This window comes from Plasmodium falciparum, assembly GCF_000002765.6.
Source record: "Plasmodium falciparum 3D7 genome assembly, chromosome: 14".
Taxonomy (NCBI): domain Eukaryota; phylum Apicomplexa; class Aconoidasida; order Haemosporida; family Plasmodiidae; genus Plasmodium; species Plasmodium falciparum.
In genome coordinates, this window is record NC_037283.1 from 1,164,158 (window position 1) to 1,190,000 (window position 25,843).

A 25,843-nucleotide genomic window follows, 5' to 3' on the forward strand; every position below is an offset into this window, starting at 1 on the left:
TACCTAGTATAAAATATCTAAATATATCATATTTTTAAATTAATATTTTATTTTTTATTATTTCAAAAAAAAAAAAGAAAAATTCTTCTTTTCCATCATCAATATAATATATATATATGTATATATATATATATATATATATATATATATATGTAGATTATATTAAAAATCAAGATGCATGATATTGTTGAAAGGTACGAATTAAAATTATTGATAAATATAATATTAAATAATAATTATAAGAATGTAGCTATACAATTACCTGACTGTATGTTGAAAGATTCTCTTTGTATTACTAATCTTCTGAAAAATGAATTTCAAAAATATAATAAGGAAATAATATTTAATGAATCTATAAAAAATAATGGTAGTATAAATAGAAATGATAGTGAATGCTCTCCTTATTGTTGTAAGGAAAAGAAGAATGGGGAGGATTTACATACAAATGAAAAAAAAAAAAATAATTGTAATGATAATAAAATGGATGATGATAAGGGAAATATAAAAAGTTCTGTTCACGTTGATGTTGTTGAAAATAATAACAACAATAATGAGCACAATAATGAGCACAATAATGAGCACAATAATGAGCACAATAATGAGCACAATAATGAGCACAATAATGAGCACAATAATGAGCACAATATTAACCACAATAATAACAATAATAACAATAATAAAGATAAACATGTCAACCTTTATATTCTGGGAGACACCACTTTAAATGAATGCTGTGAAGATTATGTAAGTGCTGAACATGTTGAAGCAGATTTTTTAGTTCATTATGGAATCTCATGTCAATCATTTATTACGCCGTTTATTCCGTCTATATATATATTTAATAAACAAAATATAGAAGATAATTTTTTTCATAATATTAAACAATATTTAAAAAATGAAAATGTTTTTAAACAAAATAAAACATCCATAATTTTATGCGATGCCTCTTTTGCACATGTTTTACCTGAACTGGTCAGGTGTTTTTTTGATAAAATAGAAAAAAATAATAATATATGTACAGACTTAAAGAATGAGGAAAAGAAAGAAATTAATGACTCTTTAAGTTTTTATAATTATAATAATAAAGTACTTTATAATGTGGATGACAAAATGTATGTAAATAAAACATTTTATGAAAAAGGAGAGGATAATTATAATGAATGTAATATAACGGATTTAAAAAATGATAATAATAGAAATAATGATGATTATTATGATAACAGTGAAGATGATATGATATTTACGAATATTATTGTTTGTCTTTATCGAATAGCTAATAACATAAATGGGAAAGTGTGCTACGGTTTCTTTAATAATTATGTTGAATTTGATATTAAAGATAAGATTGAAGATAAATATTTATTTATGTGTGGACGTTTGGTTTTTAAGGTTTTTTATAATATGAAAAAAGAAATGATTGTTTATAAAATTGTTGAGAAAAAAAAAGAGGAGAGGCAAATATATGAAGAGAATGGAGATGATGAATTAATAAATAATAAGAATATGAATTTGTTTATATTTTCATCTGATAATAAAAATTTTATAAATAGATGTTTATTAGAATATAATAATTGTAATAATATATATATATATGATAGCAAGGATATATTCATAAAAGATACAAGAAAAATAATTGATAAGGTTTTATTAAAAAGATATTCATTAATAGAAAAATGTAAACAAGTTAATAATGTTGGTATATTGATTTCTAATGTTAATTTAGAAAAAAATAAAGAAATAAGAATATTGATTAATTATATTTTACGAAAAAATAAAAAAAAATGTTTTACTGTTGTTACAAATAAATTAAATACTGCTAAATTAGAAAATTTTTATGATATTGAAATATATATATTATTAACATGTCCTGAAAACAATTTATTAGAGTTAAAAGAATTTTCAAAAAAAATAATTAATCCTTATGAATTTTTTATAGCATATAATTATATAGAATGGGATGGAAAATATGTATTCGATTTTTTTGAATTATTAAATATATCTTCTATAAAAAAAGAATATCAAGCTATACATAACAATAAGTATTTTTTATGGAATATGGATGCAGATTTTTTTACTATAAAAAATCATCATAAGGATAATAAGGATAACAATGATGAAAATGTGAATGTAATAATACAACAAAATAATTTAGTTCTCGAAAAATATGATCATTTAATAGATACTAATTTGTCCATATCTGTAGAAGATCAAAAAAAATTTATAACGCGCTTTCAAGAAGATTCTCAAATGTGTACATATTTTTTGAATATATTAAAAGAAAATAATAAAAGAGAATACAAAGGTGTTGATATAAATTATAATACTGATCACGTCCCACATATAGTTAAAGGATTATATGGAATAGCACAAAAATATGATACCGATATCAAGCACTTAAAAGAACAATGATACAAATTAAGCCTCAAGTTCTTTTTTTTAACATATATAATATTTATTTACGTGTGCATGTGTGTTATAACCAAAGGGCATTTTTTTAAAAATTCCCCTTTCAAGGAATAAAAATATAAAAAATAAAAAAAATAAAAAAAAAAAAAATGTATGTATGTATGTATATATATATATATATATATATATATATATTTATTTATTTTTTAATTTTTTTTTTTTTTTTTAAATAATATCTTGGTCACGTTGAAATAAATATTATAATATACATATATAAATACGTACATATATAATTATATATATATATATATATATGTATATATTTATTTTTTTTATTTTTTTTTTGTGAATTATATGAGTAGGTATTAAACTTTCAAATTTTTTTACAAAATATATGAAATATGAGATATTTGAAATGTATCATTTGATCTATAATAAATATTTTTTTTATACATATTAATGTATTTAAAATAACTGCAAATTATTAATAAAATATACATATATATATATATATATATATATTTATATATTTATATATTGTTTTTTTTTTTTTTTTTTTTTTTTTTTTTTTTTTTGAAATATGAAAGATATTGCTCTTTTTTTTTTACCTTTAGGGATAATATTATCCTTCTTATTATTAAGTGGTATTGCCATGTTTCAACGCTTGGCTATATTTCTTCAAAAGAAGAGTATAAATTTTCAATTATCGTCTCATAAAATAAATATTTCGATATCATCCATTATATCTTTCTATGCCTTATTAAGATTATTATGTACCATAATTGAATTAAATAATATTATTTATGAGAAAGAAATTTATGAAAATATAACTTCTCTTAACTACAATAGGTCTTATTTAAAAAAAATAAGACTTCAAAGAAATTTCTGGATATTACTCTTATGCTCTATAACATGGATATTTTACATAAGATTTACTTATCTACTTATATATTATCGTGAGAAGGTAAAAGAAAGCGATGAACAATATGAACAAGTTTTAGAAACTAGAAGAGAAGAAAATGAAGATCATACGAATAAAAATGATGACATACAAGAAATAAGTAAACAAATGAAACAAGATGATGATGATGTAACATTCTTGAAAAATTATAATGACATGTCAACAAATAATGATGGGACTCCCCGAAGTGCGGCATCAGAAGAGTGTGTTCATTTTAAAGAAAAGTCATATCTTCTGGATAAGGACCTTACAAAGTCTTGCATAAGACAAAGGAAATAATGTTGCACAGTGGAAGAATTAAAAATAAATAAATAAATAAATAAATATATATATATATATATATAAATATATATTATATATATATATTTTTTTTTTATTTTTATTATTTTTTTTTTTTTTTTTTTTTTTATATGGTTAAAAATCCAAATGAATAATTCCATAAAATGAAAAAATTAAAAAATTATATTTTTTTTTAAATTAATATATGTTATTATAACATAATAAAATAAAATAAAACAACTAAATAAAAATAAACATAAATATATATAAATAGGCACATATATATATATACATATATACATACATATATACATACATATATATATACATATATATATATATATTTTTTTTTTTTTTTTTTTTTTTTTTTTTTTTTTTTTTTTTTTTTATATATATATGACCACCCCTTTTTCATATTATCTTCTTTTATGATCATGGGTGATGTCCCAACTTTGTATACTGGAGTCTATATTTTTGCAACAATTTATCCTTGACGTGGTCGTGTTCTTGTGAATCCTCCATAGTAAGGTCATTAACATGAAGATTATTATTATTGTGTACATTTTTTTCCATAAGATGAGATAATTTTTCATTTTCTTGTATTTCGATTAATTCATTGATAATTCTTTTTTCTTCTTCTATTAACCATAATGGTTTAATATATTTAACTATACAACCTTTCGATTTCATTTTTTCTAGGAAGTGTATCATATCAAGGTTAGGTCTAGCTGTTTTTGGTAATATATCGAATTTGTATGGTTTAATATGTGCTCTTAAATTAACTCTTTCCATATAAATAATAGTAACTGATCCACCAACTTTTTTGATAACATCTATGGATGATTGATCAGCATGAGAGACTTCAATATCTATTTTATATGGAAAAGGATAATCATTAATATTAAATAGTTTCACTCCATTTTTTACTTTAACACATTTTGAATCATTTAAATGTCTTTGTGTTATAGGAAAACGTGTATCTAATCTACCTTTTTCAATAAAATATCTTAGTTTTGATAAATTTAAACAATCATAATTTTTTTTTTGTCTACTTAACCAGGCTTCTGGCCATTTTGGTAATCTTCTATATAAAGGAGTACGACCACTTTCAAAAGTACGACTATTTGGTCTTCCGGATTTTCTATGTTTATGTTTATCTCTTATTCCTTTACCTGAACATTTATCACCTCTTCCTCTTTTTTTTTTCTTCTGACGATTTAAACCTAAAGAACGTAAATTACGAGCTTCTATAGGGAAAAAACTTTTCTTACTATATGCGAAACGTCTATTAAAAGGATGACACTCGAAATTTTTTTCAGAACCATCATGAAATATTTCTCTAAAATGTTTAGCAACTTGTATTTCGTTTTCTTTATTTCTTTTTACCTCATTACTAAAATAGTTTATTGAAATAAAGTTCCCTTTTTTATTATGATTTATATAACAATTACTTTTAAAAAAAAAAAAAAAAAAATCGGAACATAGACCGTTTCTCAATAAATTTCTTTTTAACAAATTACCATTTTTTATCATATTAAAAGAAAAAAAAAAAAAAATTAATACATATATATAAAATATATATTATAATTTTTTTAAAAATGTGTGTATAATATGGCAGCCTATAAATATATATACATTTTTATATATATGAAGCAAAGGCCACGTCAACACATAAATATAAATATATATATATATATATATATATATACAAAACAAAACAAAAAAAAATTTAAGTACACATAAATATATACATATGATATATATATATATATATATATTTATTTATTTATTTATATATGTAAAATAAAATATGTTAGTTATTCATTCTTTTATCTTATATATATATATATATATATATTTATTTATATATATTTATATATATTTTTTTTTTTTTTTTTTTTTGGGTGAAGAATAATTGAAATTTTGTATTCGTATAAATATTAAGGATTTTGTGCTTACAAAAAAAAAAAAAAAAAAAAAAAATATAATATATATATATATATATATATAAAATAAAGAATACATAAAAATGTATTTTATATATCATAATTATCTTATTATTATTTTATTTTATTTTATTTTTGTGATAAAATTACATGTTGTTATTTGTACCTTCTTTTTTTCACAAAAAAATATTACATATATATAATATATATAATATATTGTATGTATAATATATTTAATTATAATATATTTTTAACATGCACTGTATTTTAATATATATTATATATTTCTTTTCAATACATATATTATATATATATATATATATAATAATAATATAATTAATATGTAATATAAATATATTATATATATAATTTAAATAAATATTTTATTTATATATGTTTAAAATGATTAAGTATTCAATAATTAAAATATTTATATATAAAAATATTTTATATTTACTTATATATAATAATAATAATAATATTTTATTACTACAATAATTATATTTATATATATATATATATATTTTATTTTTTTTTTAAAAGAATTATATATGAATTTTTATTTTTTATTGCAGTATTTTTAAAATATAATAAAAAAGAAGATATATATATATATATATATATATATATATATATATATATATATTTATATTTATTTATTTATATATTTATGTTGTATAATACAATTTATATGTTATAATTTTTTTTTTTTATTTTCAAGTTGATGTTTAGTAGTAAAAGTTCGTTCATAAAGTTTTCTTTGAATTGTAGCAACTTTTTTTTTTTTTTAGTACTATAATAAAGATTACATAATAATAATAATATATATATGTATAATATATATTATATAATTTATTTTATGGGGTATAAAAATTAAGGATATATAAAAAAAAAAAAAAAAAAAAAAAAAAAAAAAAAAAAAAAACATAGGACATATAAATGTATATATGTATTATTGTTCAATTGTATTTTGGCATATGCTAATAATAATAAAATAAAGGGGATACGTATATATAAAAACATATCTAATATATATATATATATATATATATATTTTTTTTTTTTTATATAATAAAAAGATGAGCAACTTTGAAATTGATAATAATTGCACTCTTTATATATGTACGGATAATTGTGAGGTCCCAACGAATAATGAGATTCAGAAAAAGTTAGAGAGTCAAAATGTGGATAAGAAAATTGAAGGAATGGAGAATTTGATATTTAATATAATTCAAGGAGTATCATATGAGAATTTATTAATGTGTGTTATTAGATATATAGTTCCTCATAAAGATCATAGATTAAAAAAGATGTGTCATATATTTTTTGAAATTGTTGATAAATGTAATTCAGATGGTAGTTTAAAAGAAGAAATGATACTAGTATGTAATGCCTTAAGAAATGATATAATATCTCCGAATGAATATGTAAGAGGTTCTACTTTAAGGTTATTAAGTAAAATAAAATATTTAAAAATTTTAGATCCATTAATGGAAACGATTACAAAAAATTTAGGCCATAGACATAGTTATGTTAGAAAAAATGCAATAACATGTATACATACAATTATAAAACATCATGGAGTAGATATTATTCCAAACGCTGTTAAAGAGGTTGAAAAAATATTATTCTTAGAAGGTGATATATCCACAAAACGTAGTGCATTGGCCATGTTAACAGATATCGATCCTTTAACAACACTAAAATATATCCTATCCTTGAATGATCAGTTATATGATACAGCAGATGTTATTTTATTAGAAGTTATTCATTTGTTTAAAAAGTTATATATTCCTCATGTTTTTGATGATTCCTATTTGTTAATAAATGATGAAGATAAAGACGACGACGATGAAAACAACGATGAAAACAATGACAAAGAAAGTGATGAGGAGGATGATCATGGTGATGATCACAATGATTATAATATCAATTCAAATTTGAAGGAGGAGGAAAAGTACAAGTACAACTATAATGATCCTATATATGATGAGAATAAAAATAATAAAGAAAATAACCTTTTAGATTATAAAAAGATAAATAATATACATAATATTACCTCGAATGAAAGGTATTCACAAAGTACAAATCATATATATACACAGAATAATAAAATAGGTGATACATATAAATATATATCAAATAAAAGTAATAATGTAATACATCATAAGAATGAATATAAAGAATTAGGAGAAGAATTAAATTTATTAAGTGAAGATATAAATTTTAAACAGAAAAAATTAAACGAAAATAATTATAATCAATATAAAAATCATGTAATTAAAATATTGTTAAATATGCTTAGTAAAAACGTAAGTTATAGTGTATTATATGAAGGTGCATGCTGTTTATTATATATGAGTACATCTGCCTTAAGTATAAAAACAGCTTGTGAATGTTTTATTAAATTATTAATAAATCAACATGATAATAATATTAAATTAATTGTTATCGATAAGTTGTATTATATTATGTGTAAATGGAAAAACATATTGGAAAATTATGCAATGGATTTATTGAGAGCTTTAAATTTCCCTTCACGTGACATAAAAGTTAAAATATTAAATTTGGTATTGCATGTGTTGACTAAGAGAAATGTACACCTAGTATTAAACGTATTAAAAAAGGAATTATTAAAATTGAATGATCAAGTGGTATATACCAAACATATTATTACAACAACAAATAATAATAATAATAATACAAACATGAATATGAGCAACAATAATAATGATAATAATGATAATAATAACAACAACAATAATAACAACAACAACAACAACAATAATAATAATAGCAATAATAATAGTAGCAATAATAATAATAACAATTTGTCAACAAACTATCAAGAAGTTACAAGCTATAAAAAAATTCTTATAAAATCACTTCAACATATTTGTAATTTATATTCTAGTGAATGTTTACATATCGTAGACCTTCTTCTTATATATGTAAATCATAATGAACAAGATATAAATTATGAAGCTGCTGTTTGTATACGTAAACTAGTCAAAAATAATAACTTTCAAAATAACATACTTGAAAAAATGATAGATTCCATATTCGATATTAAAAAAGCTACAATCCTAAGAATTTTTTTTTGGGTTATAGGACAATATATGTTTAACGAACATATGATCATAAATTTTCTGAATAATTTATATGATAATTTATCTCCTCTATTAAATAATAGTTTAGAAAATGATATGATAAATAAAATACAAAATGAAAGATTTAAAAAAAATGGAAATATTAATTTTAATTTATCAAATTCAAATATACAAACCAAAACAGTCATATTAGAAGATGGCACATATGCTACTGAAGCATTTTTAAAAAATCAAAATATATGTAATAAAAATAATGATAAAAATAAGGAAAATACATTTGTATATAATATTTTATATGAAAATGATGATATACTTTTATCTGTTATTTGTGTATCTTTAACAAAATTATATTTAAAATTATTATCAAAGATGAATAATTCATTTGATTTCATTTTAAATCAAAATGAAATTATTTGTTCAAAAGAAAAAAAAGAAATGAAACATTCCTTAATAAAGCATGAACATTTTCTTAATCATGTTACAAATAATAATACATTAGACACGGAAGAGTGTGTTATATCAAAGGATCCAAATAGGATTTCAACAAATTCAGAGAACAAGATAACAGAACATGATATTAATGAGTATAGAAATAAGTGTATTTATATTTTGGCTAGTATTATTAAATATATAGGAGAAAAAAATTCGAAACCTGATAGTAATAATATATATGAATATGATAGTAACGTTATAAGGATAAATCAATGCTTGAAGATTTTTTTCTATTTGACAGCTAACAAAAAAGAATTAGATGAACAAAGTAAAAAGTTGATAAAAATATTTATAGATGGAGATTATTATTATAACAAATTTTTAGAAAAGGAAGAAGAGAAGTATTGTAGTATATATGGTTCGAATTATAAATATATGAAAAGAAATAACATGTATGCAAATAAGACAAATGGTGGTAATAAAACATTTGATGGTAATAACACATTTGATGGTAATAACACATTTGATGGTAACAACACATTTGATGGTAACAACATATTGGAGAAGAGCACATATTCAAGGAATAAATTATTTTTAAATGATCAAGGAGAAAAGGAAAATGTCGATGATGATATATATTTCAGAGTATTAAAAGAAAAGAAAAATATATTAAATATGTTAGATGAAGAGACATCATCTGTATGTATTAATGAGAATTTAGAAAAATTAAAATTAAAATATACATTAAATAATGATATGTTGTTTGAAGAAAATGAATTTCAATATCCATCTATAAAATATAATTATTCTTCCTTATTTCTAGCCAAGTTATATAATTCACAAATTTTAACAGGAACAGATGATGATATTTTTATAGAAGCATTACCAATAATATCAAATGTTAATTTAATAATTGAAATTTATGTATATAATCAATCCAATGTATATTTACAAAATATCTATATTAATTTATCAACACATGGAAATTTAAAACCTATCGATAAAATACCAGAATTTAATTTAGCGCCGAATGAAAAAAAAAAATTTAAAATAAGTGTAAAAGTACATACCACAGAAGCTGGAATTATATTCGGATATGTATTTTATGAAAGAAAAAATGACAATCATAAAAATTATATTGTTTTAAATGAATTACATATTAATATGACTGATTATATAAACGCCTCCTTTATATCTTCTCATTTGTTTCGTATTATGTGGTCTGAGTTTGAATGGGAAAATAAAATTAATATCCATACATCCATAAGGTAATAACAAAAAAAAATATATATAAATAAATATATAAATATATAAATATATAAATATATAAATATATGTATGTATGTATGTATATATTATTTTTGTTCATATTAAACAAACTGTTTATTTTTTATTTTGTTTTATTTTGTTTTATTTTGTTTTATTTTGTTTTATTTTGTTTTATTTTGTTGTGTTTTGTAGGGATGCATTTGAATTACTCAAACTAATTATAAAAAATACCAATATGACGATTGTTGAGAGATTTATGCCTCTTGAATATTACGATATGGAAATAAAAAATAACGTAAACCAAGTAAACATAAGCCCTATAGATATATACATTTCTTATATTTCGACCTTGGAAGATTTAAAATGCTTAGTTAATAATTCGGCATTTTTCTCGGTTAATTTGTTTTCAAGAAGTATATTTGGAGAAGATTCGCTAGCTAACCTGTCTGTTCAGAAAAGTGCCGACGGAAAATTGTCTGGTAGCATAAGAGTTCGTAGCAGAACACAAGTAAGAAAAAATAAAACAAAACAAAACAAAACAAAACAAAACAAACCAGATGGTTATATAACATTATTATATGTATATATATATATATATATATATATATATATATATATATATATATTTATTTATTTATATATTTATTTTTATTTATTTATTTTATAGGGTATCGCTCTTAGTTTAGGAGATAAATTAACACTCCTTCAAACGGGAATAAATGCAGACATGTAATATATAATATTTTTATTTTTATTTTTTTTTTATGATTATTATTATTTTATACATATAACGATAATAAATGTATTATTTTATTTTTTCAAGTTCCAAAAAATTTTATATATATATGTACATATTTATATGCTTATTATTATTATTATTCTTTTTCCTTTTTTTTTTTTTTTTTGAATATACTTTTAAAAGAATGATTTATAAAAAAAAACAAAAAAAAAAAAAACCTGTCTCATTAATATATATATATATATATATAAATTATAATAATTCCATGAACCATTTTTATGTAACATAAAAATTTAATGTTTATATAAATATGGAGAGGGAACATAATCAACATAATCAACATAATCAACATAATCGAATGAAAAAAATTTAATATTGTAAATATAATAATATTGTTTAATTATTATAATATATATATATATATATATATATCATAATAATTATAATAAAATAAATTTTCGTTTCATTTTATTTTTTTGTATATTCATAAAAATATGCTTCAAAAGGTATAATTTACAAAATATTTTTATATATTTTATATATATATAATTTAAAATATACATTCGAAGACATAAAAATATTGTATAATATATTATATATAATATACCACATAAAAAAAAAAAAAAAAAAAATATACATGATAATATATTTTACATATATATTATATATATATATAATATAATATATATATATATATATATATGTAGTGCATTTTATATATAATATTTTTAAACATCTTATTCATTCCATTCATATAATTTATATATTCCTATACAATACATGAATTATATAATACTAAAAAATTTGACATATCATTTTTATATCATCTCTTTTATTTTTATTTTATTTTATTTTTTTTTTTCTTTTTTTTTTCGGAGAGTTTGTTTTATGAATATAATTATATACATATACAATATATATAAGAAAAATGAACAAAGTTTTTTTTTTTTTTTTCCCCCCCCCTAGTTTCTTTGTATATATATATATATATATATATATATATATATATAAATATTAGCATGTGTCAATATTAATTTGTAAGTTATATAATTCTTTATAATTATGAAATATATGGAAGAAAACAAAAATAGGAAAAATATAATATACATTTTTTTTGTGCATATATAATTTTGTTTATATTATTTATATGCGTTTAATACATTGAACATTTTCGCCATGTATACTGTGTAGAAATATTTTTCTGTTTCCTCACCCCCCACAAGAAAAAAAATAAAAATAAAAATAAATTAACATATATATATTATATATATATATATATATATATATATATATATTTTTATTTATTTATTTACTTATACCTGTTGTGTTACGTACATAATTTTAATGTTTGTATATATTTGCGTTATATAGAATCCTATTATATGAAAATATAAGTTTATATATATATATATGTGTGTGTTCCCCATTTTGTATCTTTTGGTAAGCGTTTTTTTTTTTTTTTTGTAAGATATGCTTAAATTTTTAAATGTTAAGAGTCCAGTGGTAAGTTCAGATGTGGATGAAATAACAGATGATAGCGATAAAGGAGATGTAAGTTACACTTTAGAAGAATTAAGAATGAAAATGGAGATAACTCAGAAAAAACATTTTGGTTATAAGAATTTAAAAGATTTTCAAGTAGAAGCTGTTCATGCTACTTTTCATAAGAAAGATAGTTTTATTGTTATGGCAACGGGTATGGGTAAATCACTTTGTTATCAGATTCCGTCCCTCATGGATGTATGTAGAAAGAAATTTACTATTGTTATATCTCCTTTAATATCTTTAATGAAAGATCAAGTTGATAACTTGAATAGAAAAAGAATATCATCTGTTTTTTTAGGTAGTGGACAGAAAATGAATAATAATAAAATATTGAACGAAATTAAACATGGTATATATAAAATTGTTTATTGTAGTCCTGAATATGCATTAAATAATAAAGATGTATTTATTTTATTAAAAAATCGCATTTTACTTATTGCGATCGATGAAGTTCATTGTATGTCGGAATGGGGACATGATTTTCGTCCTTCTTATAGAAAATTAAATGAACTCAGAATAATTTTAAAAGAAATCCCCATAATGTGTTTAACGGCTACATGCACAAAGAATGTTCAGAGTGATATACTAAAAAATTTAAATTTCGATTTACAAAATTGTTTAATAAAACGAAGTAGTGTTAATAAGAAAAATTTGTTTTATAGTGTTCGAGAGAAAACCGATATATATCATGACTTAAAAGATATTTTAGATATCCCTTTAAAAGAATCCATAGAAAGAACAAAAAAGTTTATAGATAATTCAAAAATATGTTCATATAATTCAACACTTATTTATGTAAACTCTAAAAAAGAATGTGAAAGTGTTTATTCCTTTTTAAAAGAAAAAGGGTTATTAGTATTAATGTATCATGCAGATTTAACAAATGATCAAAAAAAAGAAGCTCATGAAAAATTCTTAAAAGATGAAATACAAATAATTGTTGCTACGGTTGCTTTTGGAATGGGTATTGATAAACCAGATATTAGAAGAATTATACATTATGGTTTTGCAAGATCATTAGAAGCATATGTACAACAAGTTGGAAGAGCTGGTAGAGATAATAGTGATGCTGAAGCTATACTCTTTTTTCATATTAATGATGAATCCAAAATTAAAAATATTATTCTAAGAGAAAATACAGCTAATAATTTAATAGAAACAAATTTTCAAAGAGTAGAACATATAGTACATATATTTACACAAGCATCTGATTATGCGTATTCTACAGCATGTAGAAGAAAAAAAATATATGAATATTTTGATGAAGCACCTTTAACATCTTATGATATAGACATTTTTAATGATAAACGGAATGAAGGAATATGTTATTATATAAAGAAGTATGATATATATTTATGTGGTAAATGTGATAATTGTGTATATTGTCTAAATTTAATAAAAAAAAAAAATGGAATTAAAACGAATAAGATAAATAATAATAATAATAATAATATTAATATTTATAGTAATAGTAATAATAATAATAATATTAATAGTAATAATAATAGTAGGGAGTATTATCTTGATAATGATATAAAAAAAGAAACAAGCTTAAAATCACTCACATGTTATTATATTTCCTCATCTTCCAATTCTTCTTTTTCATCATATATTTTTGATAATGTTGTTGATTTAACAAATGAATTGAAAACACTTTTAAATTGTATCTCTTCCTTAAAAGGGAAAACAGGATTATCTACTGTATGCAAAATATTGGTAAAAAGTAAAGAATCTTCTATTATTAAAAAAAATTATCATAATATTAAAGAATATGGTAAAGGAGCACATAAATCCACAAATTGGTGGTCGTCTTTTATGAAAGTTGTAAGGAATGATAAGTTTATAAAAGAAACATTAAATTGTGGGAAAGAAATGTGTTATATAAGTGTAGGTGTTACGGACAAAGGAGAGGAATTCATACAAAGTAAAGAAAAATATATTATAGCATTACCATTCTTTTTAAATACATCACCTAAATCGTCTAATACTAGAAATAAAAAAACGAAAAAAGATACTTATGGTAAGTATAGTAATAATAAAGAAACCAAATATGAGAATATTACATATGAATATAAAGATAAATATAATGATAATGATAATGATAAAGATAATGATAATGATAATGATAATGATAATGATTATAGTAAGGATATTTATAATGTGGATGATTATAAATATGATGATCATCATATTTCAAGTAAAATCAAACAACAACAAGAACAACATAATAATAATATTAGAGATATATATTATAATGATAAAGATGTTGAATATGATAAATCTATTCATAATATTAACAAAAATACAAATAAAAATTTGAGCTATATAACTATCGAATCAGGTGATGAAAAAGGAAATACAAATTGTATTATTAATAAGGAAAATATAAATAGAGATAATAATTTTGAAAAAACACATAAAAATAATATAGAGAAATATGAATATATAGAAAGTTATCAGAAACAAAAAAACAATAATAAGAATAATAATATTCAAATTAATAATAAGAAATATGATGATAATAAATATGAATATTTTAATATAAATAAAAATGATTTCATTATGAAAGAAAATAGATATACTAAAGAAGAAAAAATATTATCTGATGAACAAATTAATGATTCTATTATGAAAATATTATTAAGAACAAGAATGTTAGAAGCAAGAAAACAAAACATACCACCTTTTCAATTAATATCTGATCAACCATTAAAGGATATATGTCATAAAAGATTAACATCGGTCGAATTAATTAGGAAACATGTCTATAATATTTCCCCAATTTGTCCAAATACTTTTCTCGAAAAAATCGTATCAGGTATTAGAGGATTTTGTTTATTACATGATTTAAAAACAGATATTCTAAATTTAAATATTTATAACCCTAATCATAACAATTCTCCAATACCCATCAATGCAAAAACATCGACACTTAAAAATTTTGAAAATTTAATTTCTTCTTATAATTATTATGATCGAAATAAATATGCACCACGTGAAGAAAGCAAAAGTAATGAAACATATAGTTATGAACATTATACAGGCACGGAACGTAAATGTAAACATTTTGTTACTCAAGAAGATGAATATAATCATGCCGACATTTCAAAAATGAGTAGACATACTAATATTTATGAACACAAAAAGAACATGAACGATCATACATATGATCTTCATAATTATAATAATAATATAACATATGATTATGGAGACATTCCAAAAAATACATTAATTCAATATAAGAATAGTCTCACGGATCAAAATACAATAAGTATGAGTGACATAAATAGTGATAACAAGAATATGGTATATAATAACCATATATTTAATAAAAATCATAGTATTATTACAAATTATAATAGTAGTGCTGAAAATAATTCTTCTTTACAAAATGAATTCTATCGAAAAAAAACAAATATAATAGATGATAACAATATTGGACATCATACCTATAATATTAATGATAATTATCATACTAACGATGTATTATTAACAAATGCTATAATTAAAGATCGTCCTAAGAAAAAACATGATGATATATTTAGTAATTTTTGTTATAAACGTGATGAAAGCGAAACAGGTGTTCAAGGAAATGTAACACATGTGAAGAAAGATATAAATAAAGGCTATCAAGAAAATAAAAATGATATTACCTTTTTACAAAATAATATTAGTCAACACACAAACAATATGATACATAATAATGGTAAAGATGTAAAGAATAATCTTAGTGCCTTGGATGATGATGATGATGATGATGATGATGATTTTAAATTTATTAATCAAATTCAAACACTTGGATTACATGAACAAAATTGTAAAGAGGAAAATAATTATCAAAATAGCTTAACGAATGAACATGTACATATACCCAATTATAATTTATATCAAGAGGAAAATACACGAAATGAAAATGAAAAAAGAAAAATAAATATAAATTTAAAACAAGAAGACCAAAACATATATACTAAAAGACATCAATATTTAACTAATCCAAATGAACATAGTGTTAATAATATGCATAATATACATTTAAAAGAAAATAATATTCCTAAGTATGATTATACAAATCAAAATGTGCATGAAAGTAATCAAAAAAAAAATGATTTTTATGAAGAAAAAAAAAAAAAATTCAATTTTATAGAATCCTTTTCATATAATAATAATCAAGAAGATAAAAAGCGTGTAAACAATTTGGATATATTAGATCAGTTCGTTTATAGAGACGTAAAAAAAAGAAAAACATGAAAAAGAAAAAAAAAAAGAAAAAGAAAAAAAAGACAATACAATAAAAAACAAAACAACAACAAAAAAAACTAAACATATATCAAAATTGTATATACGTTTATCCTTTTCATTTCCCAATAATGTATATATTTAATTCGTTATTTATTTTATTTGTTTTATTTGTTTTATTTTTTTTATTTGTTTTATTTTTTTTATTTTTTTTATTTTTTTTATTTGTTTTATTATTTTTATTTGTTTTATTTGTTTTATTTTGTTTTATTTTCTTTCATTTTCTTTCATTTTCTTTTTTTTAATTTTTATGATTATTCCAAAAATATAACTTATTTCTCTGGCATATAATATTGTACACATATATATATATATATATTTATTTATTTATATTTACTTAATACTTGTCTACATTTTTTTTATTTGTACAAGTTCTTAATTTTTATTGTTTTTATTCATAAATTCATCCTTTATATTTTTTATTTTTTTTATTTTTATTATTTTTTTATTTTTTTATTTTTTATTTTATTTTTTTTTGTTTTGCATACCTTTTAAAAAAAAAAAAAATTCGTCATCACTATTTTCAAATATCATCCCTGGGTAAATTTAACAAGGAAAAATCAATGTTGTCCGTCGGTAACTAAAAAAAAAAATATATACATATATATATTTATATATTTATTTATTTATTTATCCATATTATTAATCTTGGATATGAATGGTTATACATTTACATACCTTTGTTCTTTTATAATGCATAAAAAATGTTATTGTGCGAAATAATTGAAACGAAAATCTTAAGACTGTTAGACTTTGTGATATTATTTCTTCTATTTCTTTTTTATTTGTTTTAACAATTTTATTTTCTAAAAAAAATATTTTAAAATCTCCACTATTTAATAAAAGCAAAAGACAAATGAATGACACTGTAACATCAAAGAGACCATCAAAATGATAAAAGTATGAAGTACCCTAAAAAAATAAAATAAAATAAATATAAATAAATAAATAAATATGTATATATATATAAACATAATTATATATACTTTATTGTGATTAAGTATAAATGGAAGTTCTCAAAAGAAAATATTTTAAATAAGCACACACAAAGACATAATTATATATATATATATATATATATATATATATATATATATATATATGTATATGTTTATTTATTTGTTTATCATTTTTTTAAAGCACCTCGGTTAATAATCTTAAAAATATTTCAAAAAATAACATAAAGATAACAAATATTTCTGCACAAACAACATATTTATTTAAAACATTCGTGAAAATTGTATATATTAAAATAATAAGATTTAATATGATCACTAAAAAATATATATAAGTAGTAATTTTGGAATAATATAAACGACTAGCTAAAATATGAAAAAAATCATCAGATATATCATCTGAATAATACATAAATTTATCATCTGGTTTTTTTTTTTTTTTTTTTCTTAATATATATATATTTTTTAATTTATCAAAGATTTTCTCATAATTATTTTTAAAACTATTATATATATTGTTACTTATATGAGATATAGAATATTCTGAGTATTCTTTCAATTTTTTATCCTTTCCCTTTTTTAAATTCCCTTCTTTATAAATTAAAAAATCTTTATCGTTATAATCTTCTATCTCACTATCATATGTATTATAATTATTTCCATATTCATGATTCATTTTATAATTATTTATTTTATTATTTATATTGCTATACTCATTTATTTTATTCTTATTTAGTTTTTCATTATTCTTTTCATAATTTTTAACCACGTGTCCATTTCCTTTCTTTTTTGGAACCTTTCCCACATTTATTAAATCTTGTATATCTATTAATATTGGTTCATTCTCGTCTATTAAATTTATTTCATCATCTATAAAACTATCCATTCACTTTTTTTTTTTTTTTTTTTTTTTTTTTTATTCTTAATTATATATATAAAAAAAAAAAAATTAAAAAAAAAAAAAAAAACATATATATGTAAAATAATATATTATTCACATGTCAAAACGGCACATATATAACATATTATAAATCTTTTATTTCTTTTAAAAACTTCTAAGCAAACATAATTACTTTGTTATTATATGACAAACAATATTATATAACTATATATATAAAATAAGGCCTTACGTAATAATTATTAATTATTTAAAAAATGATAATAAAATATAAATCACTAAATTATAAATAGTTGAGTACATCATTAGTGTTATTTATTCCTATAATGTTAATAAATATATTTTTTTAAATAAATCAAAAAAAAGAAAAAAGAAAAAAGAAAAAAAGAAAAAAAGAAAAAAAAAAAGCACATACTACATAAATATATATATGTTACATTATATATATGTTGCTTATATTTTAAAAAAATATTTTCATTCCACGGGTAATAATTTTTTTTTTTTCGTAATCTCGTTTTAGAAAATATTAATATAATTTATATGTATAAATACACCATGTTTTATATATATATATATATATATATATATTTTTTTTTTTTTTTTTTTTTTTTTTTCAAGTTTGTTGTAATTATATATCTATAAGTATAATAATATATATATAGATATAATAGAGTCAATCGAAAATATCAAAAAAATTTAATAAACCATATAAATAATAATAAAATAAAACAAATCCAACATTTAAATGACCTTATTATTTTTTTATTTTTTTAATTTGTAAACATTAGTTGTTAAATATTTCCGCCCAATTATAACATACACAATATGGTATTTTATATTGTTTTTAATTAATTTTTTTTTTCTTATTATTTAAACGACAAAATAATGTTTCCACAGTAGTTTTTTTTTTTTTTTTTTTTTTTTTTTGTGTGTTAAATCCATTGATCAAATGACAATATTGTTTATAAATTTACCTTATGAAAATAAAAAAATAAAACAAGAAATAATCACGTACACATTATAATAAGTACACTAATATAAAAATATATACGTATTTATATATATTTCCTTTTTTATAAGTACATTTTTTTTAAGTTCCTTATATTATTCGCTTCCTATACTTTATTGTTATGTATATATATATATATATATATATTATATAAAGCATTTAAAATAAATTCGGTTTAAAAAAAAAAAAAAATTAAATGTTTTATCAAATATATGTGTATAATAATATATTTTAAAAGCTCTTACTTTTTTTTACAACACAAATATGTATATATAAAAATATATAAACCGAAATATAAACTGAAACACGTATTTTTTTCTCTAAGGCTTTTGTATATTTTAATGTATTTTTATTCATTAGTTTAATAATATATGTAATACCATATAAATGTAGATATATATATATATATATATTTACAATATTAAGGAACTTAAAAAAATTCTTATAATTCAAACTTTATATATATATATATTTATTTATTTATTTATGATGCTTCTATTTTATACATGGGAATATTATTTCAATGTACATTTTGAGATTAGAATGTTATAATTTATAGTATAATGTTAAAAAAAAATTCTTCTTATATGATTATGTTATAATATTATGAACATATATTAAGGACACGTTTGTGCTATTAAAAGAGTAACTATAATATAGGTCCAGTGAAAATAATATTAAATGTGCTTCCTTATATATATATATATATATATATATATATATATATATATATGTATATGTATATGTATTTATTTATTTATTTATTATTACATAATTTTACAAATAAAAAAAGAAAGAAAAAAAAAATACCTACATAATATATATACCATACATATATATATATATATTTATTTGTTTATTTATTTGCTATAATTTTTTTGTTACATTTTATATAATTTTAAAAAAATGGGTGATGTAAATAGCTTGAGTTATAAAATAATTAACGATGAAAGTATTATAAGATTTACGAAAAGTTCTATATATAATGATATAATTGAATTTATTACGAATTTAAATAAATCAGTTGTCGGTGTTGAAATGAAACCTTTAGAAGATTTTAAATTATGTAATGAAAATGATATGATTAATAATGACAATTTTTTATTCTTATCAAAAAATGTATATAATATTTTTCAATTGATAAAAAATATGAACAAGTGTATTGATTCTTGTCCACCTATAAATCAATCATCTCGATTTGGTAATAGAGGATTTCAACATTTTTGTGATGCATATTATAAAGAAGTTGATGAGTATTTACCTCATGCTTTATCAGAATCAAACATACCTAATATATCTGAACATACTTATCAAATATCTTATTATTTAAAGAATTCCATTGGAAATAAAAAGAGAATAGATTATGGAACTGGGCATGAATTAAATTTTTTGCTTTTCCTCTTTTGCCTAAATAAAATAAATTTCTTTATTCCTTCCGATTACAAGCACCTCGTCCTTGTTTTATATCGACAGTACGTTTTTATTTATATATGAGTATATATTTGCATGTATATACACTTATGTTTTAATGCACATACACTTATACTTTAATGTACATACACTTATAGTTATGTATACTTGTATTGTAGTGTACATACACTTATGTTTTAATGTACATACACTTATATTTTAATGTACATACACTTATATTTTAATATATGTATACTTGTATTGTAGTGTATATACACTTATATTTTAATGTACATACACTTATATTTTAATGAACATACACTTATATTTTAATGTATATACACCTACATTTTAATGTACATACACTTATAATTATGTATACTTGTATTGTAGTGTATGTACACTTATGTTTTAAAGTATGTATACTTATATTTTAATGTAAGTACACTTGTATTTTAGTGTATATACAATATGTTTTAATGTATGTATAGTTGTATTTTATTGTATGTACACTTAAGCTTTAATGTACATACACTAATGCCTTAATGTACATGCACTTAAGCTTTAATGTACATACACTAATGCCTTAATGTATATGCATTTATGCTTTAATGTACATACACTTATATTTTAATGTATGTGTGCTTGTGTTTTAATGTACATACACTTATGTTTTAATGTAAGTATATCTTGGCTACATATATATATATATATATATATTTTTTTTTTTTTTTCTTGTTTTTCAAAAATTTGCATGAACTGTTCAGGTATTTAGAAGGAGTAAGAAGAGTGCAGATAATTTACACTGTGGAACCTGCAGGTAGTAGAGGGGCATGGGGATTGGATGATTTTCAATTTCTTGTTTTCCTTTTTGGCGCAGCTCAACTTTCTTACAACAGGAAAATAAAAACGGACGATGTAAAAAAAAAATAATAATAAATAAATAAATAAATAAATATAAATATATATATATATATATATATATATATATATAATATATGTTTATATTATCACATGTAACTTTATATCTTTCTCAGTATTACATATTATAATATTTTCCTTTTTTTCATAGATTGAAAAAAAAGAATTGTTGGAATTGTGGGCACCGAAATATTTATATTTTGATGCTCTTAAGTATATATCAATGGTAATTTTAAGTAGCCAAAATTGACAAAAAAATAAAACATTATTTATATACTTTTTATTTATTAAACAACAATGATATATTTTATTTGAAATAAAAATATATTAACACATATATAAATGTAAATATATATATATATATATTTTTATTCTAGATAAAACATGCACCTTTTCATGAATCATCCCAAATGTTGTATGATATATCTGGAGTTGAAACATGGTATATGATTAAAAAAAAAAAATAAAAAAAAAAAAAATAAATATATATATATATATATATATATATATAATGTTCATATACATTAATATATAAAAACAAGTATGAAGTAATTTAAAATTCTGTTGCATTATTATTATACATTTATTATTTTATTTTTTTTAAGGGAAAAAATATGTAATGGATTACTTAAAATGTATCAAGCTGAAATAATACAAAAGCGACAAATATTACAACACATATTATTTGGAAATTTGATAGACTTTTAAATAGTATACTAAAAATGGATATATAATATAATATAATACAATATTATATATATATTTTATGTTTGATTATTTTTTTTATATGTGCTTATTATGTAGTGTCTTCATAATTTTTTTTACCCTTATAAAGATCATATAAGAATATAATTATATATATTAAAAAGGTTCATCTTAATATTAAATTTAATAATTTTTATATTTATACATAAAAAAAATATGGATGCTTAACAACATTCTTTCCCTTTATTGATTCTAACTTATGGTGCAACATTATGCACACCGTTAAATAACTAATGAAAAAAAAAAAAAAAAAAAAAAAAGAAAAAAAAAAAGAAAAAAAAAAGAAGAAAAAAAAAAAAAAAAAAAAAAAAGAAAAGATAAATCATATGAACGTATAATTATATAGGTGTATAATGCTATGAACATATAAGCGTCTAATATTATAACCGTATAATATAATTACGGCATAATTATATAACGAAATTAATTAAAATAGGAAGAAATAAAAATGCAATAACATATATATAACATGTATAAACCTTTCCTAACTTTAAGTGAAATTATATTAATTTTTACTTTTATAAAAATGATAGTAGAGAATAAAATAAAGAATAAAAATCTATTTTTTTTTTTTTTTTCCCTCTAAAAGGTTATGCACATATATATATATATATATATATATATGGTGGTGTATATTTATCGCGCAATTTTATTTAAAGGTGATAATATGTACAACCACATTTAAGAATTAAAACTAGTATTATAAAAAAACAAAAAAAGTGTATATTATCTTTGCATATATTTTATATATATTAAAGCACTACTTATAATTCAATAGTTTTATATAAATTCACATAAGATAAATTTAAATTTATTTATAAATATTTATTTTATATATAATAGAAGTTATAATGTAATTATTTCATATTATATTTTATTATTATTTAAGGACATGAATAAATATAAACATATATATGAAAGTACATCTATAATATATATAATGTGTATGTCACTTTATATGTACACGTGATCCCTATTTTAAAATATCCTTAAAAGATACACACATATGAATATTTTGTTATATATATATATATATATATATATATGTAGATATATGTGTATGTGTATGTGTATGTACATATGTATGTATAAAAAATGTTATAATAAAATGATTTTATAATAATATTGCCTTTGTGTCATGTTTTAAGATCTATGTAACTAGTTATTCGTTTACTATATATTATGTGTTAATTGTTTTTTTTTTTTGTTTTTTTTTTTTTTCTCGTGTTTTTTTAAATATTATATAAAAATGTTTTTTATAAATTTTAAGAAAATAAAAAAGAAACAATTTCCGATATATTTAACTCAACATAGAATTATAACAGTGTTTCTTATTTTTATTTATTTTATAAACTTAAAAGATTGTTTCCATATAAATAATTCGCGTATATTAAGTGATGTAGATAAACATAGAGGATTGTATTATAATATACCAAAATGTAACGTATGTCATAAGTGTTCGATATGTACCCACGAAAATGGAGAGGCACAGGTAGTTCAAAAATAATATGTATTATTAATATGTACCTATGTATGAACTGAAAATATATAGGTCTATAATACACACCATTGTTTATATATATATATATATATATATATTTTTTTTTTTTTTTTTTTTTTTGATAGAATGTCATTCCTATGGTTGCTATACCGAGCAAGAGAAAACATATTCAAGATATAAATAAGGAAAGGGAGGAAAACAAATATCCTTTACATATATTTGAAGAAAAAGACATTTATAATAATAAAGATAATGTTGTTAAAAAAGAAGATATATATAAATTAAGAAAAAAAAAAAAACAGAAAAAAAATTGTTTAAATTTTCTTGAAAAGGATACAATGTTTTTGTCACCTTCACATGATAAAGAAACGTTTCATATAAATCATATGAATAAAATAAAAGATGAAAAATATAAACAAGAATATGAAGAAGAGAAAGAAATATATGATAATACAAATACATCACAAGAAAAAAATGAAACAAACAATGAACAGAATCTAAATATTAATTTAATAAACAATGATAAAGTGACATTACCCTTACAACAATTGGAAGATGTAATATATAAAATAATAAATTAAAATATAAATATAAATAAATATAAATATAAATATATATAAATATAAATATATATAAATATAAATAAATATAAATATATATAAATATAAATGAATAATGTTAAGTTATTAGTACGTATGAATACTTTTGTATTTTTTTTTTTTTTTTCCACCTCCTTTTCACAGAGTCAATATGTTGGCTACATTCAAATAGGAACTCCTCCACAAACCATAAGACCCATATTTGATACAGGAAGCACGTAACATTTTAACATAAATAAATAAATAAATATATATATATATATATATATATATATATATATATATATATATATTTATTTATATGTGTGATTTATTTCATTTTATTTTTTTTTTTTAAAGAAATATATGGATTGTAAGCACAAAGTGCAAAGATGAAACATGCTTAAAAGTACATAGGTACAACCATAAACTGTCTAGCAGTTTTAAATATTACGAACCTCATACAAACCTAGATATTATGGTAACCACACATAGATACATACATGCATACATATATATATATATATATATATATATATATATGTGTACATGAAAAAATTCCTAGTTCATCATTTAATTAATATTTTGTTCTCCCTTTTTTATTTTTTTATTTTTTTTATTTTATGTTATTTATTTTATTTTATTTATTTTATTTTTTTTATTTTTTTTTTTTATTTTTTTTTTTTTATTTTTTATTTTTTTCCCAGTTTGGCACAGGAATAATACAAGGGGTAATAGGAGTGGAGACATTTAAGATTGGACCGTTTGAAATAAAAAATCAATCTTTTGGTTTGGTAAAAAGAGAAAAAGCTAGCGATAATA

General features: G+C 19.6%; 8 protein-coding genes across 8 annotated transcripts in view; 6 read left to right on the forward strand and 2 right to left on the reverse strand.

Annotated features, from left to right (window-relative positions):
• Positions 1-174: 174 nt before the first annotated feature.
• On the forward strand, positions 175-2,409 carry PF3D7_1429500 (diphthamide biosynthesis protein 2, putative; the record flags this gene model as incomplete). Its single annotated transcript, XM_001348412.1, has 1 exon — positions 175-2,409. One exon carries the CDS (start codon positions 175-177, stop codon positions 2,407-2,409), a length of 2,235 nt encoding a protein of 744 aa, XP_001348448.1.
• Positions 2,410-2,986: 577 nt separating this feature from the next.
• Positions 2,987-3,646, forward strand: PF3D7_1429600 (conserved Plasmodium protein, unknown function; the record flags this gene model as incomplete). The annotated part of the gene is made up of 1 exon (XM_001348413.1): positions 2,987-3,646. One exon carries the CDS (start codon positions 2,987-2,989, stop codon positions 3,644-3,646), a length of 660 nt encoding a protein of 219 aa, XP_001348449.1.
• Positions 3,647-4,078: 432 nt separating this feature from the next.
• Positions 4,079-5,179, reverse strand: PF3D7_1429700 (mitochondrial ribosomal protein L15 precursor, putative; the record flags this gene model as incomplete). Its single annotated transcript, XM_001348414.1, has 1 exon — positions 4,079-5,179. The coding sequence occupies one exon, from the start codon at positions 5,177-5,179 to the stop codon at positions 4,079-4,081; it is 1,101 nt and encodes a 366-aa protein (XP_001348450.1).
• Positions 5,180-6,671: 1,492 nt separating this feature from the next.
• PF3D7_1429800 (coatomer subunit beta, putative) lies at positions 6,672-11,136 on the forward strand (the record flags this gene model as incomplete). The annotated part of the gene is made up of 3 exons (XM_001348415.2): positions 6,672-10,402; positions 10,596-10,911; positions 11,071-11,136. The coding sequence occupies 3 exons, from the start codon at positions 6,672-6,674 to the stop codon at positions 11,134-11,136; spliced, it is 4,113 nt and encodes a 1,370-aa protein (XP_001348451.2).
• A 1,476-nt stretch (positions 11,137-12,612) lies between these two features.
• Positions 12,613-16,935, forward strand: PF3D7_1429900 (ADP-dependent DNA helicase RecQ; the record flags this gene model as incomplete). The annotated part of the gene is made up of 1 exon (XM_001348416.1): positions 12,613-16,935. One exon carries the CDS (start codon positions 12,613-12,615, stop codon positions 16,933-16,935), a length of 4,323 nt encoding a protein of 1,440 aa, XP_001348452.1.
• Positions 16,936-17,506: 571 nt separating this feature from the next.
• Positions 17,507-18,825, reverse strand: PF3D7_1430000 (conserved protein, unknown function; the record flags this gene model as incomplete). The annotated part of the gene is made up of 3 exons (XM_001348417.2): positions 17,507-17,563; positions 17,662-17,895; positions 18,127-18,825. 3 exons carry the CDS (start codon positions 18,823-18,825, stop codon positions 17,507-17,509), a joined length of 990 nt encoding a protein of 329 aa, XP_001348453.2.
• Positions 18,826-20,752: 1,927 nt separating this feature from the next.
• PF3D7_1430100 (serine/threonine protein phosphatase 2A activator) lies at positions 20,753-22,885 on the forward strand (the record flags this gene model as incomplete). The annotated part of the gene is made up of 5 exons (XM_001348418.1): positions 20,753-21,318; positions 22,024-22,174; positions 22,329-22,403; positions 22,555-22,619; positions 22,783-22,885. 5 exons carry the CDS (start codon positions 20,753-20,755, stop codon positions 22,883-22,885), a joined length of 960 nt encoding a protein of 319 aa, XP_001348454.1.
• A 1,306-nt stretch (positions 22,886-24,191) lies between these two features.
• PF3D7_1430200 (plasmepsin IX) overlaps positions 24,192-25,843 on the forward strand; it is a gene marked incomplete at both ends in the record, with an annotated part of 3,118 nt that continues 1,466 nt past the window's right edge. The window contains 5 exons of the mRNA XM_001348419.1: positions 24,192-24,434; positions 24,569-25,000; positions 25,187-25,260; positions 25,382-25,502; positions 25,729-25,843. The exon at positions 25,729-25,843 is cut by the window's right edge and continues 569 nt beyond it. Coding sequence (XP_001348455.1) covers positions 24,192-24,434; positions 24,569-25,000; positions 25,187-25,260; positions 25,382-25,502; positions 25,729-25,843 — 985 coding nt within the window. The remainder of the gene's footprint in view (positions 24,435-24,568; positions 25,001-25,186; positions 25,261-25,381; positions 25,503-25,728) is intronic.